Source organism: Spea bombifrons, chromosome 8 (assembly GCF_027358695.1).
Source record: "Spea bombifrons isolate aSpeBom1 chromosome 8, aSpeBom1.2.pri, whole genome shotgun sequence".
NCBI lineage: Eukaryota > Metazoa > Chordata > Amphibia > Anura > Pelobatidae > Spea > Spea bombifrons.
Genome location: NC_071094.1, coordinates 19,863,869 through 19,882,853, shown reverse-complemented (window position 1 = coordinate 19,882,853; position 18,985 = coordinate 19,863,869). Strand labels below are relative to the sequence as shown.

Genomic DNA, 18,985 nt, shown 5'->3' with positions numbered 1-18,985 from the left:
AATGACCTTGCAAATGATAACACTGTTGTAACACAGCCTTAATCAATTAATCATACTCTACATTCAGCATTGATTCATTTCTTTAGCCTCCATCCTACAGAGGGGAGCATTTTCGGGTCTAGGCACATTTCAAACCCTCTGGACGTTCACTCATGTTTTATCCCTATCACAAATGTAAATGTGTTTTTGGCTTGTATTTGTGGGAGGGGTCTCAGGAAGTATTTGTACCCACTTCAGGACTCTCTCCTTAAGGGTGTTGCGACCCCCTTTGTTCACTCTTTCTTCTCCCCTCAGTGTCTATTCTCTATATTCTCTCTTTCCTATACTTCTTCCTTTTCCTTTTTGAGAGGTAGGCACTATCCTACCCACAAAGGGGTATGTTTTCAGGGTCTAGGCACATTTCAGACCCTCTGGACATTAGCCCTACCACAATTATATGTATTTAATGCAGACTTTCATACCCTTTTGTCTTTATAATATATTATATAGATTATTTGGATCCTACATCAAAGACTATAAACAGCAATGTTTAAGGGAAATGTTTGATAAATATATAAATATAAGATTGACTGAGAAAACAGATTTCCAAATGTACAATGCCACTGGAGCCTTGCCTTCTTGTCCATGTTCACTGCTTTGCTTATTATGTATTCATTGAGAGTCTGTATTTTTATGAAGATGTATTTGATTTATGATTAGGGCTACTGTGGTAGACAACATGTTAAACCATGGAGCCAGGATACTTTAAGAGGAACTCATACTTGTTTTTATTATTACTATCAATTCAATAATCTTTTAAAAAGATCATGCTGTTTTCTTTTTTTAAAACAGTTCATGCTTTTACTTAATGTGTTTTCAGCTTCATATCAGGTATTTGTATGTGTTCTGGTTTATTTTAGCCTAATTTATGGAATATGGGAGTGTATCCTCAAATTATTATGTTATATACTACTTGTTATGTCCTGTCTACCCATTGCACAGAGCTTCGGAATATGATGGCCCTAGATTATTATTATTATTATTATCTTTTATTTATATAGCGCCAACAGTTTACGCAGCGCTTAATACAATACATAAATTCAAGGGATATGACAAGACAAGAATTGACAGACTAAGACAAACCGATACATTTGGTGGAGAGAGCCCTGCTCGCAAGCTTACAATAAAACAATAAATAATAATAAATAATAACAATTTACTAGAGAAACACCCTCTATCCTTATTATAATGTATGTGACAATAGAATGTCTTAATCCAGTTGGAGATAAAAAGGACCCTATTCCCTGGAAGTGATATTGTATCAGCTTTCCAAAGTTACCAGGACACATTTTGACGGTTCCTTCAGGCTTCTTCATGAGGAAAAAATAAATAACCAGAAAATGTCAATAATGAAACCCTCAATGTAATTGACCTCAGTGTAATCTACCCTCATTGTAGGTAGCTTATACTGAGGTTTGAAGAAATGTTCGCTATTTACATTTTCTGGTTATTTTTTTCCTCCTGAAGAAACGCTTTAAGGTAAGTTTGGAGAGCTGATTTGGCAGAATCAAGAAATAAATGTATATATATATATATATATATATATATATATATATATACCGGTATATATATATATATATGATTAGCCTCCTTCTTCTGGTTGTTTGTGTGTGCACCATCAAACAGTTATATATTTTGTATAAACATTATATGAGTTTACACCATATGTATATTTTTTTGCTTTTACATATGAGCTTTTACACATTGACTACATATTGGTTATAGCTAGTACACAGATCAGTTGAATTCCAACCATTATTGAAGTTTTAATCTTAATTAAATTAGTATGTACCATGTTTTCAATCAAACCAAAGAGTAGTGCTACCCTTGTTTCAGTTACATGTATGTCTTTCTCTTCCAGATAGTGTATGATGATGGGCCTCTTTACGTGTTCTCTCCCACAGAGGATCTGCGGAAGCGTTGGATTCATCAGCTGAAACATAGTGAGCTCTACTCCACAAAATAGCATTTCCTATGATTGATTGTTCAGTATTGTTGTACTTTTGTAGGTCTGATAGAGCTCAGCATACCTACCAACAATTGCCCCAGAAATAGCCAAAGAGGAATAGTTTTGCTTTAAATTGTGTAATAAGTTTTGTGGCTATGGGACAGGCTTCTCATGTGACATTGTAGCCTACAGGTAACTATGTAAGTAATTGAGTTTGACATTTAACAATTGTTTATAAACATATTAACAGGACTGCAGGACCATGTGATACAAACATTCAGAGGTCATAGAAACAAGAAAAATTAGGGGTTATGCAATGGGGCAAAGGTATCAGAGTTCCAAGTATTTAAAAAAATGGACATTTTTGAGGCATAGTTCAGTGTGGGATTTGGACATTGTTAACAAATAAACCGTTTTCACCAAAAATAAGAGTAGTAAATAAGCATGTGTTATATAAAAAAATCTGTCATAATCAGGAACAGGTTGGTCCAAGGGTCAAGGGGGATAGATACTGTGAGGTTGAGTCAATGTCCAGACCTTTGCAATAATGGTCGTAAGTGTACTTTGCAATAATGGTCATAAAAAAAAACAAAAAAAAAAAAAACATAGTCAACAATTAAATGACCCAACTAACCTGCATTTAATGACCATCCAGACATCATTCAAACCATTGAAATCCCGAACATTTAAGACCATAAAATGCTTCATCTAACCACCACTGGCCCTGTCTGAGCACTACAATAAACTACTAATAGACACAGTACAAGAAACAATAACACACAACACATGCACAGTCAAGCAGAAAGAAACTTCAGCAAGGTCTCTCAATGGTCACATTGTTTCGATTTCTGTTAACTTAAATGAACATTAATAAGAAACACGTTTCAAATCTGAATTGGCTGAGTTCCCAGACTTATTCTGGGGTCCCTGCCAGCATAATAATAAGAGTAAAGAGGCCACTTATTGAGTTGGCTAAATTCCCAGAATAAACCTAGGAACTCTACAGTGAAGGAAAAAAATATTTGATCCCCTGCTGATTTTGTACATTTGCCCACTGATAAAGACATGATCAGTCTATTATTTTATTTGAACAGACAAAATACCGTATTGGCTCGGATATAGGCCACCCCCGTATATAGGCCGCACCCTAAAAGTTTGGTGCTTTTTTAAAGAAAAAGTTTTTTTCTTTAAAAAAGCACCAAAAAAACATGCTGCCACTCTGCCCCCCCGAGATATGCTGCCACTGTCCCCCCCCTGAGATATGCTGCCACTGTCCTCCTCCTCCTCCCCCCCGAGATATGCTGCCACTGTCCTCCTCCTCCCCCCCCGAGATATGCTGCCACTCTGCCCCCCCCGATTTACCAGAGCAGACTCCCAGGGAAGTTGTATACGCGTATTGCGTAGATGTCCCCCGCCGGCCCCGCAAGACACCCGGGAGTCTGCTCTGGTAAGTCTTGGGGGCAGAGGTAAAACGCATCGTGCGGACGGTCACCGGCTGCGGCGATGCGGGTAAACAACCTCCGCTGCCGGGACATCTGCACGATGTGCTTTAACAATCTCCCTTGCTGGGACTCCCCCCGTGGGAATTCCCGGCAAGGGAGATTGTTAAAGCACATCGTGCAGACGTGCCGGCAGCGGAGGCTGTTTACCCGCATCGCTGCAGCCGGTGACTGTGGAAAGTGCTGGCAGGGGAGGCTGTCTGAGCGTATCGGAGAGTAGGATACAGGTCCCCTGCACCGCTGCGGGGGATCTGTATCCTAACCCCGCTGCCTGCCCGGCGCCCGGGACATGTGCTAGACCCCGAATATAGGCCGCACCCCCACTTTAAAGACTTAAAGTGGGGGAAAAAAGTGCGGCCTATATTCGAGCCAATACGGTAATAACAAAAAAATCCAGAATAACGCATTTTCAAATTGAAAGTTATAAATTGATTTGCAAAACATTACTTAGTACTTGGTGGCAAAACCCTTGTTGGTAATCACAGAGGTCAGATGTTTCTTGTGGTTCGCCACCAGGTTTGCACACATCTCAGGAGGAGTTTTGTCCCACTTTGCAGATCCTCTCCAAGTAAGTAAGGTTTCGAGGCTGAAACCATAATCGACATATTTTCTGGGATTAAGGTCTGGAGACTGGCTAGGCCGCTCCAGGACCTTAATGTGCTTCTTCTTGAGCCACTCCTTTGTTGCCTTGGGTGTGTGTTTTGAGTCATTGTCATGTTGTAATACCCATCCACAACCCATTTTCAATGCCCTGGCTGAGGGAAGGAGGTTCTCAGCAAAGATTTGACAGCACATGGCCCCATCCATCGTCCCTTTGATGCGGTAAAGTTGTCCTGTCCCTTTAGCAGAAAAACACCCCCTAAGCATAATGTTTCTTATACACATACATATATACATATACAGACATAAACACACAAATAGTATATTTATATATATATAAATACACACACACATATATATATATATACATATATATACACACACACATACTGTATATACAATACTTCATCCTCCACTTCCCTACTGTATGCCCCATGTGGCCTGTAGCTCTCTCACTGAACAACGATCTGATCAGGTCCTGCGATGTGTAACAATCATCCTTCCTTGTTGAAGATTATTGCAGCACATTTCGAGACCTAATCAGATCACCCCTGTGTGGGGGTAAGTGAGATGTATTGCTGCAGGGCCCCTCAGAACACCATTACCCTTTAGCGTTTGCTCCATGTGCTTTGCTGTTAATTGCCCCACTCTGCTCCATGGTAGGGCCGGCCCTGTTCACCCTCCCTCCCAACATTCAAGAAACATCTCAAAACTCAATTCTTCAAAGAAGCATACCGTCTTATATGTGGCGGGAGTGGGCGGCGGGATTGACCACATATGTGGCGGGAGTGGAACACACACATTGCGGGAACGGGCGGTAATGGTCACAAAATCAGCGGGAGTGGGATTAAAAAAAACAGTCCCGTGCAGGGCTCTAAAACATACTTCTTGTAACTTGGGAGAAATTCTGTTAAGTAATAACTAGTTGGGAGATGTGTGGCCGGTTTAAACGACTGTATTCAGGTCTCCCTATGTTTTTTGGGTGTGTGACTAGCAGCTGAAGACTGCCACGGCAATAACTACATGTTTTTATGACTTACTGTTAAATCCATATACATAATATTTGGAAAGTGACACAATTTTTAGAACTTTGGCTTCAATAGGTTTCAAATTAACCAATCAGGATGCAATTGATGTGCAAACCTTCAGCTTTTATTTGAGTACAGATGATGACCTTAAACATACTGTGAAAGCAACCAAATAGCTTTTCAAGACAAAAAGTAAGCATTTCATTTGCTTAATACAAAGCAGAATGCAGAAACCCACAAACAAGTAGAAACTTAAACATTTAAGTTCTGGCAAATAATCACTAGGGAGGAAACCGAGAATTGGGGATATCCATTGGTTACAGTCTTTAAACAATCATTTGAGCCCCCTTAAAATGGGTAGTACTATGTATGTCAATTGCTGTACATTGAATTAAAGCTGAAGGTTTGCACTTCCATCACATTTTTATGTAATGGCATACAGAGCCAAAATCAAAAATATGTATCTGTCAAAATATTTATGGTACCAATTGCATGTATCCTCTGATATATTATCTGTGTGCATTTTCCTATTTCACGTGTTTGATACCGTCAGTGTGGGCTTTTGGCCAATGTATGATGTCACATGGGAGAGGAGACAAGAGTTCTTTTGTTTCTTGTCTTTTTTTTAAAAAAAAAAAACTTGTGTGGCTGCATGTTGCCTAACTTGTTTATTTCCCTAAAGTTAAAAAAGCAAAATACAGACTATAATAGTAAAAAAGTAAAAGTAATACTCTCTGAATAAGTAATTGAGAATTGGTTGTGCAGAAGTTCGTTATATATACCTAGCAGCAGCAAGTGGTTAGAGGATCCATTGCATCCTTTGACAATTTTAGTCTAAATTTAATATTAGATTAGATCACAGTGAGGGAGACTGAAAATCAACAACAGTGTTGAAGCTGACAATGTACAAAACTGATATTGAATTAAATTCTTTGGAAGCCATCCAGAGAATACAAAGCAGGCAATCTAAAGTAAATGTAAAGCATTTTTTGTAACCCTTAGTTCAACAAAGTTTCATTATAAATCCTTGACATGACTAATCACTTGACGAGTCCAGTCAATTAGCCCCATTATGTTAATATTTCCCATTTTATAATCTTCTTTGTATTTTTAATTAGTTATGTATTCTATGTTCTGTGTCCGCCCATAGTTATTAGGTTTAACACTGACATGGCCCAGAAGTACCATCCTCGCTTTCATCAAGACGGCCAGTATCTTTGCTGTGCTCAAACTGCCAAGAATGCCATGGGATGCCAACTGCTCCAGGGCCCCAATGGTAGTGAGTATAAATGATTTCTATATATTATATACTATTTAATCTATATCTAATATATATTATTCTATCTATCTATCTATCTATCTATCTATCTATCTATCTATCTATCTATATATATATATGTGTGCTGTATGGAAATCAGTCATAGTGGCTGCATGTACCATGTGTAATACATGCTGCAACATAGTATGGAATGTCTAAATAAGGTTAAGCAAAGATCAAAGGGAACCATGTTTGTCACACATGGAAAAGCTTAAATGGCAATGATGTCTTATTCCTTTTTTGTTATCCATGATCATGGGAGCAAAATGTGTTTCCCTGTACTTAATAATAATATATTCTGTTTACATACATTTTTTTAAGAAATACATTTCCTGCTGTTTGAATACACATTTGTATGATGTATGGGGCTTAAGAACATTGTAGCATTAAGAGGTCCAAGAAAAATAAGGCATCAGACAGGAAAAGAGAGAGAAAGGGATGTGGGTTGTAACAAAGGGCTTGTGCCTCATATAGAGGGTCATTTGGCAGTTGTGTGCAATTAGGGTATTGTTACTCACATTGAATGGTGCAAGTAAAAATCAAAAAGTAGCAACTAACTGTATTAAGTAACCAATTCTAGTAAGATATGGTACGGATACAGTGGGCCAATTTCAGTCATCAATCTAAATGTTATTCAGTGAATAACGGTTATAAAGGTTGTTTGCCCCTCTGTCTGAAATCAAGTAAAATGTTTTTACCCCTCCCCCTCCGTTAAAAAGTGAAGTCTATTAAGATACACTGTTAGCTATATGAAGGGAGAAATTGTCTAATTAGACACCTCTGTGTATATGCGCAGAAAACATTCCCATTGGTTTCAACCAGTGGTTGGTCCACCAGTGGAGCAAAAATTGGACCACAGGGGTTGTTGCACTTGACCCCTGGAGCAGCAAGTTATCCTAAAGTTAAGTTATTTTAAAGCACTTACAAAGCACATTATGCATTATTCATCGGTGAGGCTGCAGAGTGTGTTGATTTAACATAGTAAAAGTGGGTTTAAAATTGTAATCCCCTGCAAGGCTAATTTGTAAAGTAAAAAAATTCTGGCTTCCTACTGGTCCTACATAAACTACATAAACTACAAAATATGAAACTGAACTATTTCTGAATATTTGCTTTGTATTCTGCATTTCCACCACTAGGTATTATGTTTTGTGGACTATGATATTAAATTAAGCTAGTCAATGTTTTGTGCCTTAATATTTCCTTAATAGAAACATAGTAAAATCAGTAACGTAAACTTCCTTACATTACAACTAAGCGTCAGACCCTCTAATACCATCATTTCAAAAATGCATCCCTCCTGTATTTTGTTAAATCTTTTATGCATTTCAATATTTCCCCCTCTTTTCTGTCCTCCAAGCTATAAATATTTAGATCCTTTAGGGGGCAGGGGGAAAACTACTCCCTGGACAGGTCCAAAATTTTTCAAAAAGGGCTTGTCCAACTAGGACTTATCAACTTGCAGAGGAGTGAACACAGCAGGGGGTCACGTAACACGATGTTGCGTGACTCCTGCAAAAGTTAGGTGGCACATGCAAGCAACTTAAAAGAAGGCTTCAACAAGGTAAGATGGTAAGGGGGTAAAGGAGGGAGTAAATAAGAGAATAAAAGAGGAAGACAGTAAGGAGTTAGACATGGAGTGTGTATGTGTGTGTTGGCATGAGTGTGTATGTTAGAATGCATATAAAAACGTATATAAAGCCTAATGCCTAGTGAGTCGCGTATATAAAGCCTGATGCCTAGTGAGTCGTGTTAACCCCTTACGGAGAGAGAACATAATATGACGTCCACAAAACCATCCCTTAAGGATGGAGACATAATATTTTGTCCTAACAATCACATTACCACTGCTACTGTCTGCCCAGAAGACAGACCAGCAGCGGCCCCCTTCAGATTGTGCAAAACAATCTCCAATACTGTAAACAACAGAAACATAGAAAGCGACGGGAGATAAGAATCATTTGGCCCATCTCATCTGCCCAACCTCTGAATACTTACCTTAGTCCCTGGCCTTATCCTATATCTAGCCCAGCCTTATGCCTATCCCATGCTTATGTAAACTCCTTCACTATATTAACCTCTACCACCTCTGCCATCCACTATTCTTTCAGTAAAGTAACATTTTCTGATACTACTCTTAAACCTTTGTCACTCTAGTTTAAAACAATGTCCTCTTGTTGTGGTAGTATTTCTATACAACCAAGCATTCTGCTCTATTGAATTGTCTACCTACTTTAAATCCTCTGAAATTATTGCTCCTTAATCCCTTTCCTCAAATGTTGAGATTAGGACAGTATCAAATATTCTATACTCCGCCCCTTGGTTTTTATGGCTTACCTGAATGGCCATCCAGCCTGCTACATGCCATATTATTCCAATAATAGTAAAGTCTCCATAATGTCCTACGTACAGATGAACATATCGTTTACCCCAGTGGACCACAGAATTGCTTACCTGCCAATGAGACTGTTTTTTCTATTGATAAATATGTATGGGACAGATTATGACATTTAAAGGGAGAAATGTGTATTTTACATAGACAGTATTCATTGATAGTGTAACGCCACATAGAATAGAGGTTTAGCAGTACTACAGATAAGTAATACACATTTCCAAAGACATAAATGGGCTCATCATAAAATATTCTTTAATTATTAATAACTATGAAATATAAAAACAGCAGCATAGGCACAGTGTCACTCAGTGAGTAAGATAAAGTATTGCACTTACAACAAATTAAATGTGCGGAAGCGTGTAAAAAAATAGTCAGCACAAAACCAGGCACAGGGACAGTCTGCTGTCAAGCAACAGGAGCTTCCCAGTTTATCCTTCTCTCAATGTGTTTTGCGGGACAACAGGCTTCCTCAGGAGATAAATTAGGATTTTATTTTTCAACTTGCTCAAAGATATAGTACAGATCACAGTCCTTATGAACTCAGCAGATCCAGAGTGACTTTTCAGGTTGACTTTTCGGGTTATAAAACATTGTGATAAGCTACCCACTAAATATTTTGAGCTAGAAAACATGTGTAGTTAAGTTGGATAGAGGTATTTGGCATACACAAAGAGGATGAGATCCTCACAGTGTATTCCTGACTAGGAGCATCTCTGTCTTACCCTATGTAATACCCCCCACACCACACTAACTACAAAATCTAAACTTACAGTGAATGCCTTAAGGTCAGGTAAAAAAAACTAATTGGCACCATGATAATTTAAAGGAACCTCTCTATTATATGAATTAAACTGTAGATATTTAACAGACAAAAAACACTTTCCATTAACAATCTTTCTGGGTTTTTTTCTCTAATATTTTAAAGTACGGCTAAATGAACGATCCCAGCGCAGATCCAGAAAACCACTTCCACCAGCACCTACTGATTTGCAGGTAATTATATATCGATCAAGAGCAAAATATGAATTGAAAATATATTTCCTTAAACAAATATACACTCACTGGCCACTTTATTAGGTACACCTGTTCAATTGCTTGTTAACACAAATAGCTAATCGCATGGCAGCAAATGCATTTAGGCAAGTAGACGTATTCAAGACAACTTGCTGAAGTTTAAACCGAGCATCAAAATGGGGAAGAAAGGGGATTTAAGTGACTTTGAACGTGACAAGGTTGTTCGTGCCAGACGGGCTGGTCTGAGTATTTCAGAAACTGCTGATCTACTGGGATTTTCACGCACAACCATCTCTAGGTTTTGCAGAGAATGGTCCGAAAAAGAGAAAATATCCAGTGAGCGGCAGTTGTGTGGACGAAAATGCCTTGTTGGTGTCAGAGGTCAGAGGGGAATGGGCAGACTGGTTTGAGATGACAGAAAGGCAACAGTAACTCAAATAACCACTCGTTACAACCAAGGTATACAGAATCTCTGAATGCACAACACGTCAAACTTTGAAGCAGGTGGGCTACAGCAGCAGAAGACTGTGTGCTACTCCAGTCTGCTAAGAACAGGAAACAGAGGCTACAATTCTCACCGAAATTGGATAATGGAAGACTGGAAGAATGTTGCCTGGTCTGATGAGTCTTGATTCCAGCTGCGCCATTTAGATGGCAGGGTCAGAATTTGGAGTAAACAACACGAAAGCATGGATCCATCCTGCATTGTATCGGTTCAGGCTGGTGGTGGAGGTGTAATGGTGTGGGGGACATTTTCTTGGCACACTTTGGGTACCTTAGTACCAATTGGGCATCGTTTAAATGCGACAGCCTACCTGAGTATTGTTGCTGACCATGTCCATCCCTTTATGACCACTGTGTACCCATCTTCTGATGGCTACTTCCAGCAGCATAATGCACCATATCTCAATCTGATTTCTTGAACATGACAATGAGTTCACTGTACTCCAATGGCCTCAACAGTCACCAGATCGCAATCCAATAGAGCACCTTTGGGATGTGGTAGAACAGGAGATTCACATCATGGATGTGCAGCCGATAAATCTGCAGCAACTGCATTATGCCATCATGTCCATATGGACCAAAATCTCTGAGGAATGTTTAGAGCAACTTGTACAAAGTATGCTACGAAGAATGAAGGCAGTTCTGTGGGTCCAACCCGGTACTAGCAATGTGTACCTAATAAAGTGGCCAATGAGCGTATGTATCTATTTAATGTTGTTTCACCCAGCCTGTACTGTTCACTGAGCCACAGAGAAGTTAATTATAATTGTGATTAAACTAAATTTTTATTAATAGTTTGAATGATGTTAGGTTATATTTTCAAGAAACGCTCTAGATTTGGAGGCACATTTATTATATTCATTTGCATAACTCAACTTTGATATGTACATATTTGTCTGTGGTAAATAGTTGTATTATAGTGCCTACTGTATTGTTTAGTGGAGGAGGGATAATGGTATGGGGCTATTTTTAGGAATAGGCCTCTTAGTTCCAGTGAAGGGTAATGTTAATGTAACAGCATACAATACATTTTAAACAATTGTATGCTTCCAAGTTGGTGGCACCGATATAGGGAAAGCCTTTTCATGCATACTTGGGAACTTGTAGGCTCTACCTATTCGGAGCCTACCCTTGCGGCATTTGGGTGTTTACCTGGAGAACCAATGAAGAGTTCCCAGGTATGCCTTTCATGTTCCGGCATGACTGTGCCCCTGTGCACAAAGCAAGCCTGGCTTTCTCATCCAATATCAGTGCCTGACCTCACAAATGATCTTTTGGCTAAATGTACCAAAAATGAAACAAAACTACAAACTGTTATGAAAAGATTTCCCAAAAGAGTGGGGGCTGTTATAGTGTGTGGGGGGGAGTTGACTCCATATAAATGCCCATCACTTATAGGAGTGAAATAAAGGGACAGTGAAATGAACATTCGTTATTTAGATATATATATATGTGTGTGTATATATAACAAAAATATTGGCACACATCTCTTAATTATTGGAATTCAATTGACACAGGAGTTTAAAATCAAGCACCTAACCATTTTGTTTTCCGACAAATGCGTTTTCTTGACGAATGTTACTGTTTCGTCCATTCATCTAAATAACGAATGAACAAATACAACACTGGAGGAAAGAACCGAAACCAAGGTGCGCAATACGAAAAATCTGTCGTTCGGAGAATCTCGCCATTTTGCCTCCACTAAGAGGAGGGACATTTTGTGAGCTGGTCTTTGTTTGTTCAAACAGCTTACACATATCACATCGTGCTGAGGGCTTGTCCAATGGTTGTGCTGTATATTTCAAAGAAAAAAATAGCAGACTATTAATAAAGAGAGCCTTTATAAGAGCAGAGCAGGCAGGGGATCTGTTCATTTCACTGTCCCTTTATTTCGCTTTATATGACACTGGTGTGCTGTATCTGAGCATTTTACAGCGTGAGTTTCTTCTGCGTGAGACTTGGTGAGCCTCAGTCTGCCGTTTCTAACAGTGTCTAAGGCTCTCAAAAGTTTTGATTTAATTAAGATCATTTACCCAATCCACTGCTATTCTTAACCTTAACTCTATAACTTTAATTAATTTTGACCCTCTTTCTTCCATCTGTTGGTCTCAAATTTCCTTTTAAACTACATCTACACGTTTATTTCTTGTCTTCATGGCAACCGGGCGAATGTATAGGATTTATCCAAAAACAAACACAAACTTTACTAAGTCGGTTTGTGAAATTTCCTCCCTGCTAGATATTTCACGGTCAATTGAAAAGTGGAAGCATTTAGGAACAGCAGCAACACATAAAGTCACAGAGTTGGGTCACTGAGTTCTGAGGTACATTGTGCCTAAAAGTCACCAACGCTTTGCGGCTTTAATAGCTGAAGATTTGCAAACTTCCACTGGCATTAATATCCGCACAAAAACTGTGCAGTGGGAGCTTCATGGCCGAGCAGCTGCATGCAAGCCTCACATCAAGTACAATGCCAAGTGTTGGATCAAGTGGTGTAAAGCACGCCACCAACGTAGAAACATGTTCTGGGGAGTAGACCAATCATGCTTCTCTGTTTGGCAGTCTGATGAGCAAGTCTGGGTTTGGCAACTTTGTGACAACTGTAAAGTTTGGTGGAGGAGGGATAATGGTATGGGGCTGTTTTTCAGGGAAATCTTAATGCTTCAGCATTCCAACACATTTCGGACAATGCCATGCTTCCAACTTTGTGGAAACAGTTTGGGGAAGGCCCTTTTCTATTTCAGCATGACTGTGCCCCAGTGCACAAAGCAAGGTCCATAAAGACATGGTTGGATGAGTTTGGTGTGGAAGAACTTGACTGGCACGCACAGAGCCCTAAGCTCAACCCTATCAAACACCTTTGGGATGAGCTGGAAAGTAGATAGTGAGCCATGCCTTCTCGTCCAACATCAGTGCCTGACCTCACAAATGCTCTACTGGATGAATGGGTAACTTTGTGACAACTGTAAAGTTTGGTGGCGGAGGGATAATGGTATGTGGCTGTTTTTCAGGGAAATCTTAATGGTTCAGCTTTCCAACACATTTTGGACAATGCCATGCTTCCAACTTTGTGGGAACAGTTTGGGGAAGACCCTTTTTTATTCCAGCATGACTGTGCCCCAGTGCACAAAGCAAGGTCCATAAAGACATGGTTGGATGAGTTTTGTGTGGAAGAACTTGACTGGCCCGCACAGAGCCCTAAGCTCAACCCTATCAAACACCTTTGGGATGAGCTGGAATGGAGATAGTGAGCCATGCCTTTTCGTTCAACATCAGTGCCTGACCTCACAAATGATCTACTGGATGAATGGGCAAAAAATCCCACAGAAACACTCCAAAATCTTGTGGAAAGCCTTCCCAGATGAGTGTAAGTTGTTATAGCTGCAAAGGGGGTCCAACGGCATATTAATGTCTATGTATTTAGAATACAATGTCATAAAAGTCCCTGTTGGTGTAATGGTCAGGTGTTCCAGTACTTTTGTCCATATAGTGTATATATATGTATATATAATGAAACATTATATGTGCATTAAACATATTCATTTAAATATCAAAATATATTATATTTATAGTTTGTTTATATGTTTATCTAAATGTCATGACTGATAACATTGCAATTGTGAATAAGTAACAACACACAGCACAAAATATAAATCTCTTATCCTGCTCTCAATTATACTTAGGCTAAAGTTTGCAAGCCATTACCTCAAGCTCCTACCACTCCTGCACCTCCATCAGGACCCCTGAAAGTGGTAGCAATGTATGACTTCATTCCACTGAATGCCCAGGATCTTCCACTTCACAAGGGTGATGAGTATCTACTGTTGGAAGAGAGCAATGGACAACCATGGCTGCGAGCAAGAGACAGGAATGGGTAAGAATTATAGTGTATGTAATATTTATTGGATAGAATGACTGACCATGGCGGATATATATTGTTCCAGCTATGGAGCCCCAGCTTCTTCCTAAGTAATTGTTTTTGTTTTCTCTACTGAGGTAACTTGCTCTCTGATACTCTGGAAAGCCATACAGTAGTGCTTTTAACATTATCACAAATCACATATTATGCAGGAAATGTGTGCAAACTCAAATACTGTAAAGGGCTTTATTGACAGTTTCTGCAAGTATTGGATCAATTTTATGGAATTTTAAACTGTAAAAAATAAGAATTAAATATATTGATCAACAAAGTAAAGAATTAGTAGGCTGTTATATTATTGTTATATTTATACCATCTCATTACACACTGCAAGTGGAAATTAACCATCCACTACCATAAGATCTACCTCACAGTTGAAGAGGACAGTGGCAATGAGGTTAGTTGAAGAGATTCTGGTTAATACTGTATTACTAATTTTTGCACCTTTGCACATACTTGATACCGCCTCTTCGTAAGAATGTGTGTCTCTCTATTTGTTCTGTGTGTTTCACAATACTTTATCTTTTAGTGTGTTTCTTTCTCTCTCTTTTTTTTTATTTTATAAATATTTATTAACAACAATTTAAAAATGCAGTTTGTTGTAAGAAAATTAGTACAATATCTATTATACTATAAAGAAACTAGAGCTGAAACAACGAATCGATAAAATCGATAATAATCGATAACGGAAATCATCGATAACGATTTCCGTTATCGATTAATCGAGTGATCAATTCGTTGTTGGAGCACTCGGCTCCTTTTACTTACCTCCGCGAGCGTTCCCCGCTTCTGCTACACGCTCTGCAGTCTCCGCCTTCTAGCTACGTGACGGATGTGACGCGTTCCGGAGGTAAGTATTCTTCATGTCTATGTGCACGGATCGCACAGAGCCACTCGCACAGAGCGAATCGCTCTGTGCGAATGGAGCCACTCGCACAGAGCGGTTCGCTCTGTGCGAGTGGCTCCACTCGCACAGAGCGGTTCGCTCTGTGCGAGTGGCTCCATTCGCACAGAGCGGTTCGCTCTGTGCGAGTGGCTCCATTCGCACAGAGCGGTTCGCTCTGTGCGAGTGGCTCCATTCGCACAGAGCGGTTCGCTCTGTGCGAGTGGCTCCATTCGCACAGAGCGGTTCGCTCTGTGCGAGTGGCTCCATTCGCACAGAGCGGTTCGCTCTGTGCGAGTGGCTCCATTCGCACAGAGCGAACCGCTCTGTGCGAGTGGCTCCATTCGCACAGAGCGAACCGCTCTGTGCGAGTGGCTCCATTCGCACAGAGCGGTTCGTGAGTGTGGGTGCAGGGCAGAGTGGGGGTGGGGGTGCAGGGCAGAGTGGGGGTGGGGGTGCAGGGCAGAGTGGGGGTGGGGGGTGCAGGGCAGGAGACTGGGTGCAGGGCAGAGTGGGGGTGGGGATGCAGGGTGTGAGTGTGGGTGCAGAGCAGAGTGGGAGACTGGGTGCAGGGCAGAGTGGGGGTGGGGATGCAGGGCAGGGTGTGAGTGTGGGTGCAGGGCAGAGTGGGTGCAGGGCAGAGTGTGAGTGTGGGGGCAGGGCAGAATGTGGGGGCAGGGCTGGGTGCAGGGCAGAGTTAGAGACTGGGTGCAGGGGCACAGTGCAAAGTGCTGGGTGCAAAGTGCCAGTGCTGGGTGCAAAGTGCCAGGGCTGGGTGCAAAGTGCTGGGTGCAAAGTGCCAGGGCTGGGTGCAAAGTGCAAAGTGCTGGTGCAAAGTGCTGAATGCTGGGTGCAAAGTGCTGGATGCAAAGTGCCAGGGCTGGGGCAAAGTGCTGGGTGCAAAGTGCCAGGGCTGGGTGCAAAGTGCTGGGTGCAAAGTGCTGGGTGCAAAGTGCTGGGTGCAAAGTGCAAAGTGCTGGGGCAAAGTTTCTTGAACAGTAATAGTCCACCTCTTTTCAGAATGTTTGGGGTTATTTTGTTTCATAAATATTGTGTTTGGGTTCTTGTACTTTGAAAATATTGTTTTTTATTACATCATAACAAAATAAGAATGTTAATGTAAATTTTAAGTTGTTTTTTAACATCCAGTTCATTAAATTCTTTTAAATAAACGAAAAATTTGCATATTGTTTTTTTTTATCCGATTAATCGATTAATCGAAAAAATAATCGGCCGATTAATCGATTATTAAAATAATCGTTAGTTGCAGCCCTAAAAGAAACAGTTATATTATATATTTCTGCCACTTCTGCATTTAAAGACAATAAGTTATACATACAATACATACATTACATACAAAGATTCCATTAGTCTTTGCTGTGTTTCCTATCAATATCCCGGTATGAGTGATTCTTTGGGAGTTTTACTCATTAAAGTTACTCTCTGTTCAACAGTCTAAATTGCCTTCAACCAGAAACTCAATCCAGTTTTCCCAGAGAGTATAACTTTTACTGTTCCAAAGGGTTTGAGCCAGAATTCCCTTTTCCATATGACATTGGTGTATTAATTGTGATTTTATCTTAGCCCAAAGGATTAATTCTGAAGATCTCCAATTTCTGGCGATCACAATTTTTATTGCAGTCAATAAGTGTAAAAGAAATTGTGCATCTTTGTTTGCAATGTTGAGTAAGTTTAAATGAAGTAAAGCACTTTCCGGGGTTAATTCCCAATGTTGTCCAAATTTATTTACCAATCTATGTGAAACACTTTGCCATAATTTTTTAATTGGATTACACCAAATGTGGAGCATGTCTCCTCTCTCAGCTCCACATCTCCAGCAGTTTGGCAAATTATTAGGAAACATTTTTACTAAAACGGAGAGGACTAAGTACCACCTATTCATAAGTTTAAATTGAAGCTCGTTCAAATTTAAACAGTGTATATTTTTGTATGTTAGTTTTAATGCTCTGTTCCAATCTTCTGTGTTTATTTTAATTTCTAAATCTTTCTCCCATTTTGCTAACGCTGGGGGAATATGGTCTAATTTACACATCCTAATCAATTTTAAAGATTTTGTCAGTAGCTTTCTTTAATCTCCTACTTCCGCTAATTGTTTAAATAAACTATGAGCTGTAGAGTTCAGGTTCCAATGTAAAGTTTTTAAGAGGAAGCTCTTAACCCTCAGATATCTAAAACATTCCCCCACTGGAAGATTAAATTCGGATTGAAGTTGGTTAAATGATTTTAATGTATCTCCCTCCATCAGATCTTTTATTAGGTTTATACCTCTTTGTTTCCAGTTAATTAAGTTTAAATTTCCGTTCATATATTCTATGTTAAATAAAGGAAGGTTTGTTATTATCATATCTTCGAGTCCTAGTTTAAATTTAACCCAAGGCCAATTTCTTACAAGCAGTAGCGTACCTGGCGGGGGGGGGGCGGTCCGCACCGGGTGCCCCTCATGAGAGGGGTGCCAATTTGCTGGCACCCCTCCAGAGACGGACAGTAATGTCCACCACTGGAGGAGCAGGCTCGCAAGGGAGCGGTATCGGAGGTCTTTAACAGACCTCCGGCTCCCTTGAGTGATCACTCAAGGGAGCCGGAGGTCTGTTAAAGACCTCTGATACCGCTCCCTTTCAATCCGTGTGGCAACAGCTGCTGTGCGCCGGGGTTTGTTGTCAGATCCCGGCGCACAGCACTGAAGCCGCGCCCACCGCTGTCCGTGCCCTCTGACCCGGAAGAAGACAGAAGAACTGAAGAAGAGGAGCGAAGAAGAGGAAAAGAAGCTGAAAGAAGAAAGGAAAGGTAGGAAAGCATTAAGTGAGAGTGGATTGGTATGTGTGTGGATTAGTATATATGTGTGGATTAGTATATATGTGTGGTTTGGTATATGTGTGGATTAGTATATATGTGTGGATTAGTATATATGTGTGGTTTGGTATATGTGTGGATTAGTATATATGTGTGGATTAGTATATATGTGTGTGGATTAGTATATATGTGTGGATTGGTATATGTGTGGATTGGTATATGTGTGGATTGGTATGTATGTGGATTGGTATATGTGTGGATTGGTATGTGTGTGGATTGGTATATGTGTTGATTGGTATATGTGTGGATTAGTATGTCTGTGGATTGATATATGTGTGGATTGGTATATATGTGTGGATTGGTGTATATGTGTGGATTGGTGTATATGTGTGGATTGGTATGTGTGGATTGGTATGTGTGTGGATTGGTGTATGTGTGGATTGGTATATGTGTGGATTGGTATGTGTGGATTGGTATGTGTGTGTGGATTGGTATGTGTGTGGATTGGTATATATGTGTGGATTAGTGTATATGTGTGGATTGGTATATGTGTGGATTGGTATATGTGTGGATTGGTATATATGTGTGGATTGGTATGTCTGTGGATTGGTATATGTGTGGATTGGTATGTGTGTGGATTGGTATATGTGTTGATTGGTATATGTGTGGATTAGTATGTCTGTGGATTGATATATGTGTGGATTGATATATGTGTGGATTGGTATATGTGTGGATTGGTATGCGTGTGGATTGGTATGCGTGTGGATTGGTATGCATGTGGATTGGTATACGTGTGGATTGGTATGCGTGTGGATTGGTATGCGTGTGGATTGGTATGCGTGTGGATTGGTATGCGTGTGGATTGGTGTATGTGTGGATTGATATACGTGTGGATTGGTGTACGTGTGGATTGGTGTATGTGTGGATTGGTGTGCGTGTGGATTGGTGTGCGTGTGGATTGGTGTGCGTGTGGATTGGTGTACGTGTGGATTGGTGTACGTGTGGATTGGTATTGGTATATGTGTGG

At 40.1% G+C, this 18,985-nt stretch overlaps 1 protein-coding gene across 1 annotated transcript in view; it reads left to right on the top strand.

The window, feature by feature from the left end:
• BTK (Bruton tyrosine kinase) overlaps positions 1 to 18,985 on the top strand; it is a 65,656-nt gene that overhangs the window by 19,253 nt on the left and 27,418 nt on the right. Inside the window, exons 4-7 of the mRNA XM_053473683.1 lie at positions 1,901 to 1,982; positions 6,265 to 6,393; positions 9,753 to 9,820; positions 14,029 to 14,219. Of these exons, the coding sequence (XP_053329658.1) occupies positions 1,901 to 1,982; positions 6,265 to 6,393; positions 9,753 to 9,820; positions 14,029 to 14,219 (470 nt within the window). The remainder of the gene's footprint in view (positions 1 to 1,900; positions 1,983 to 6,264; positions 6,394 to 9,752; positions 9,821 to 14,028; positions 14,220 to 18,985) is intronic.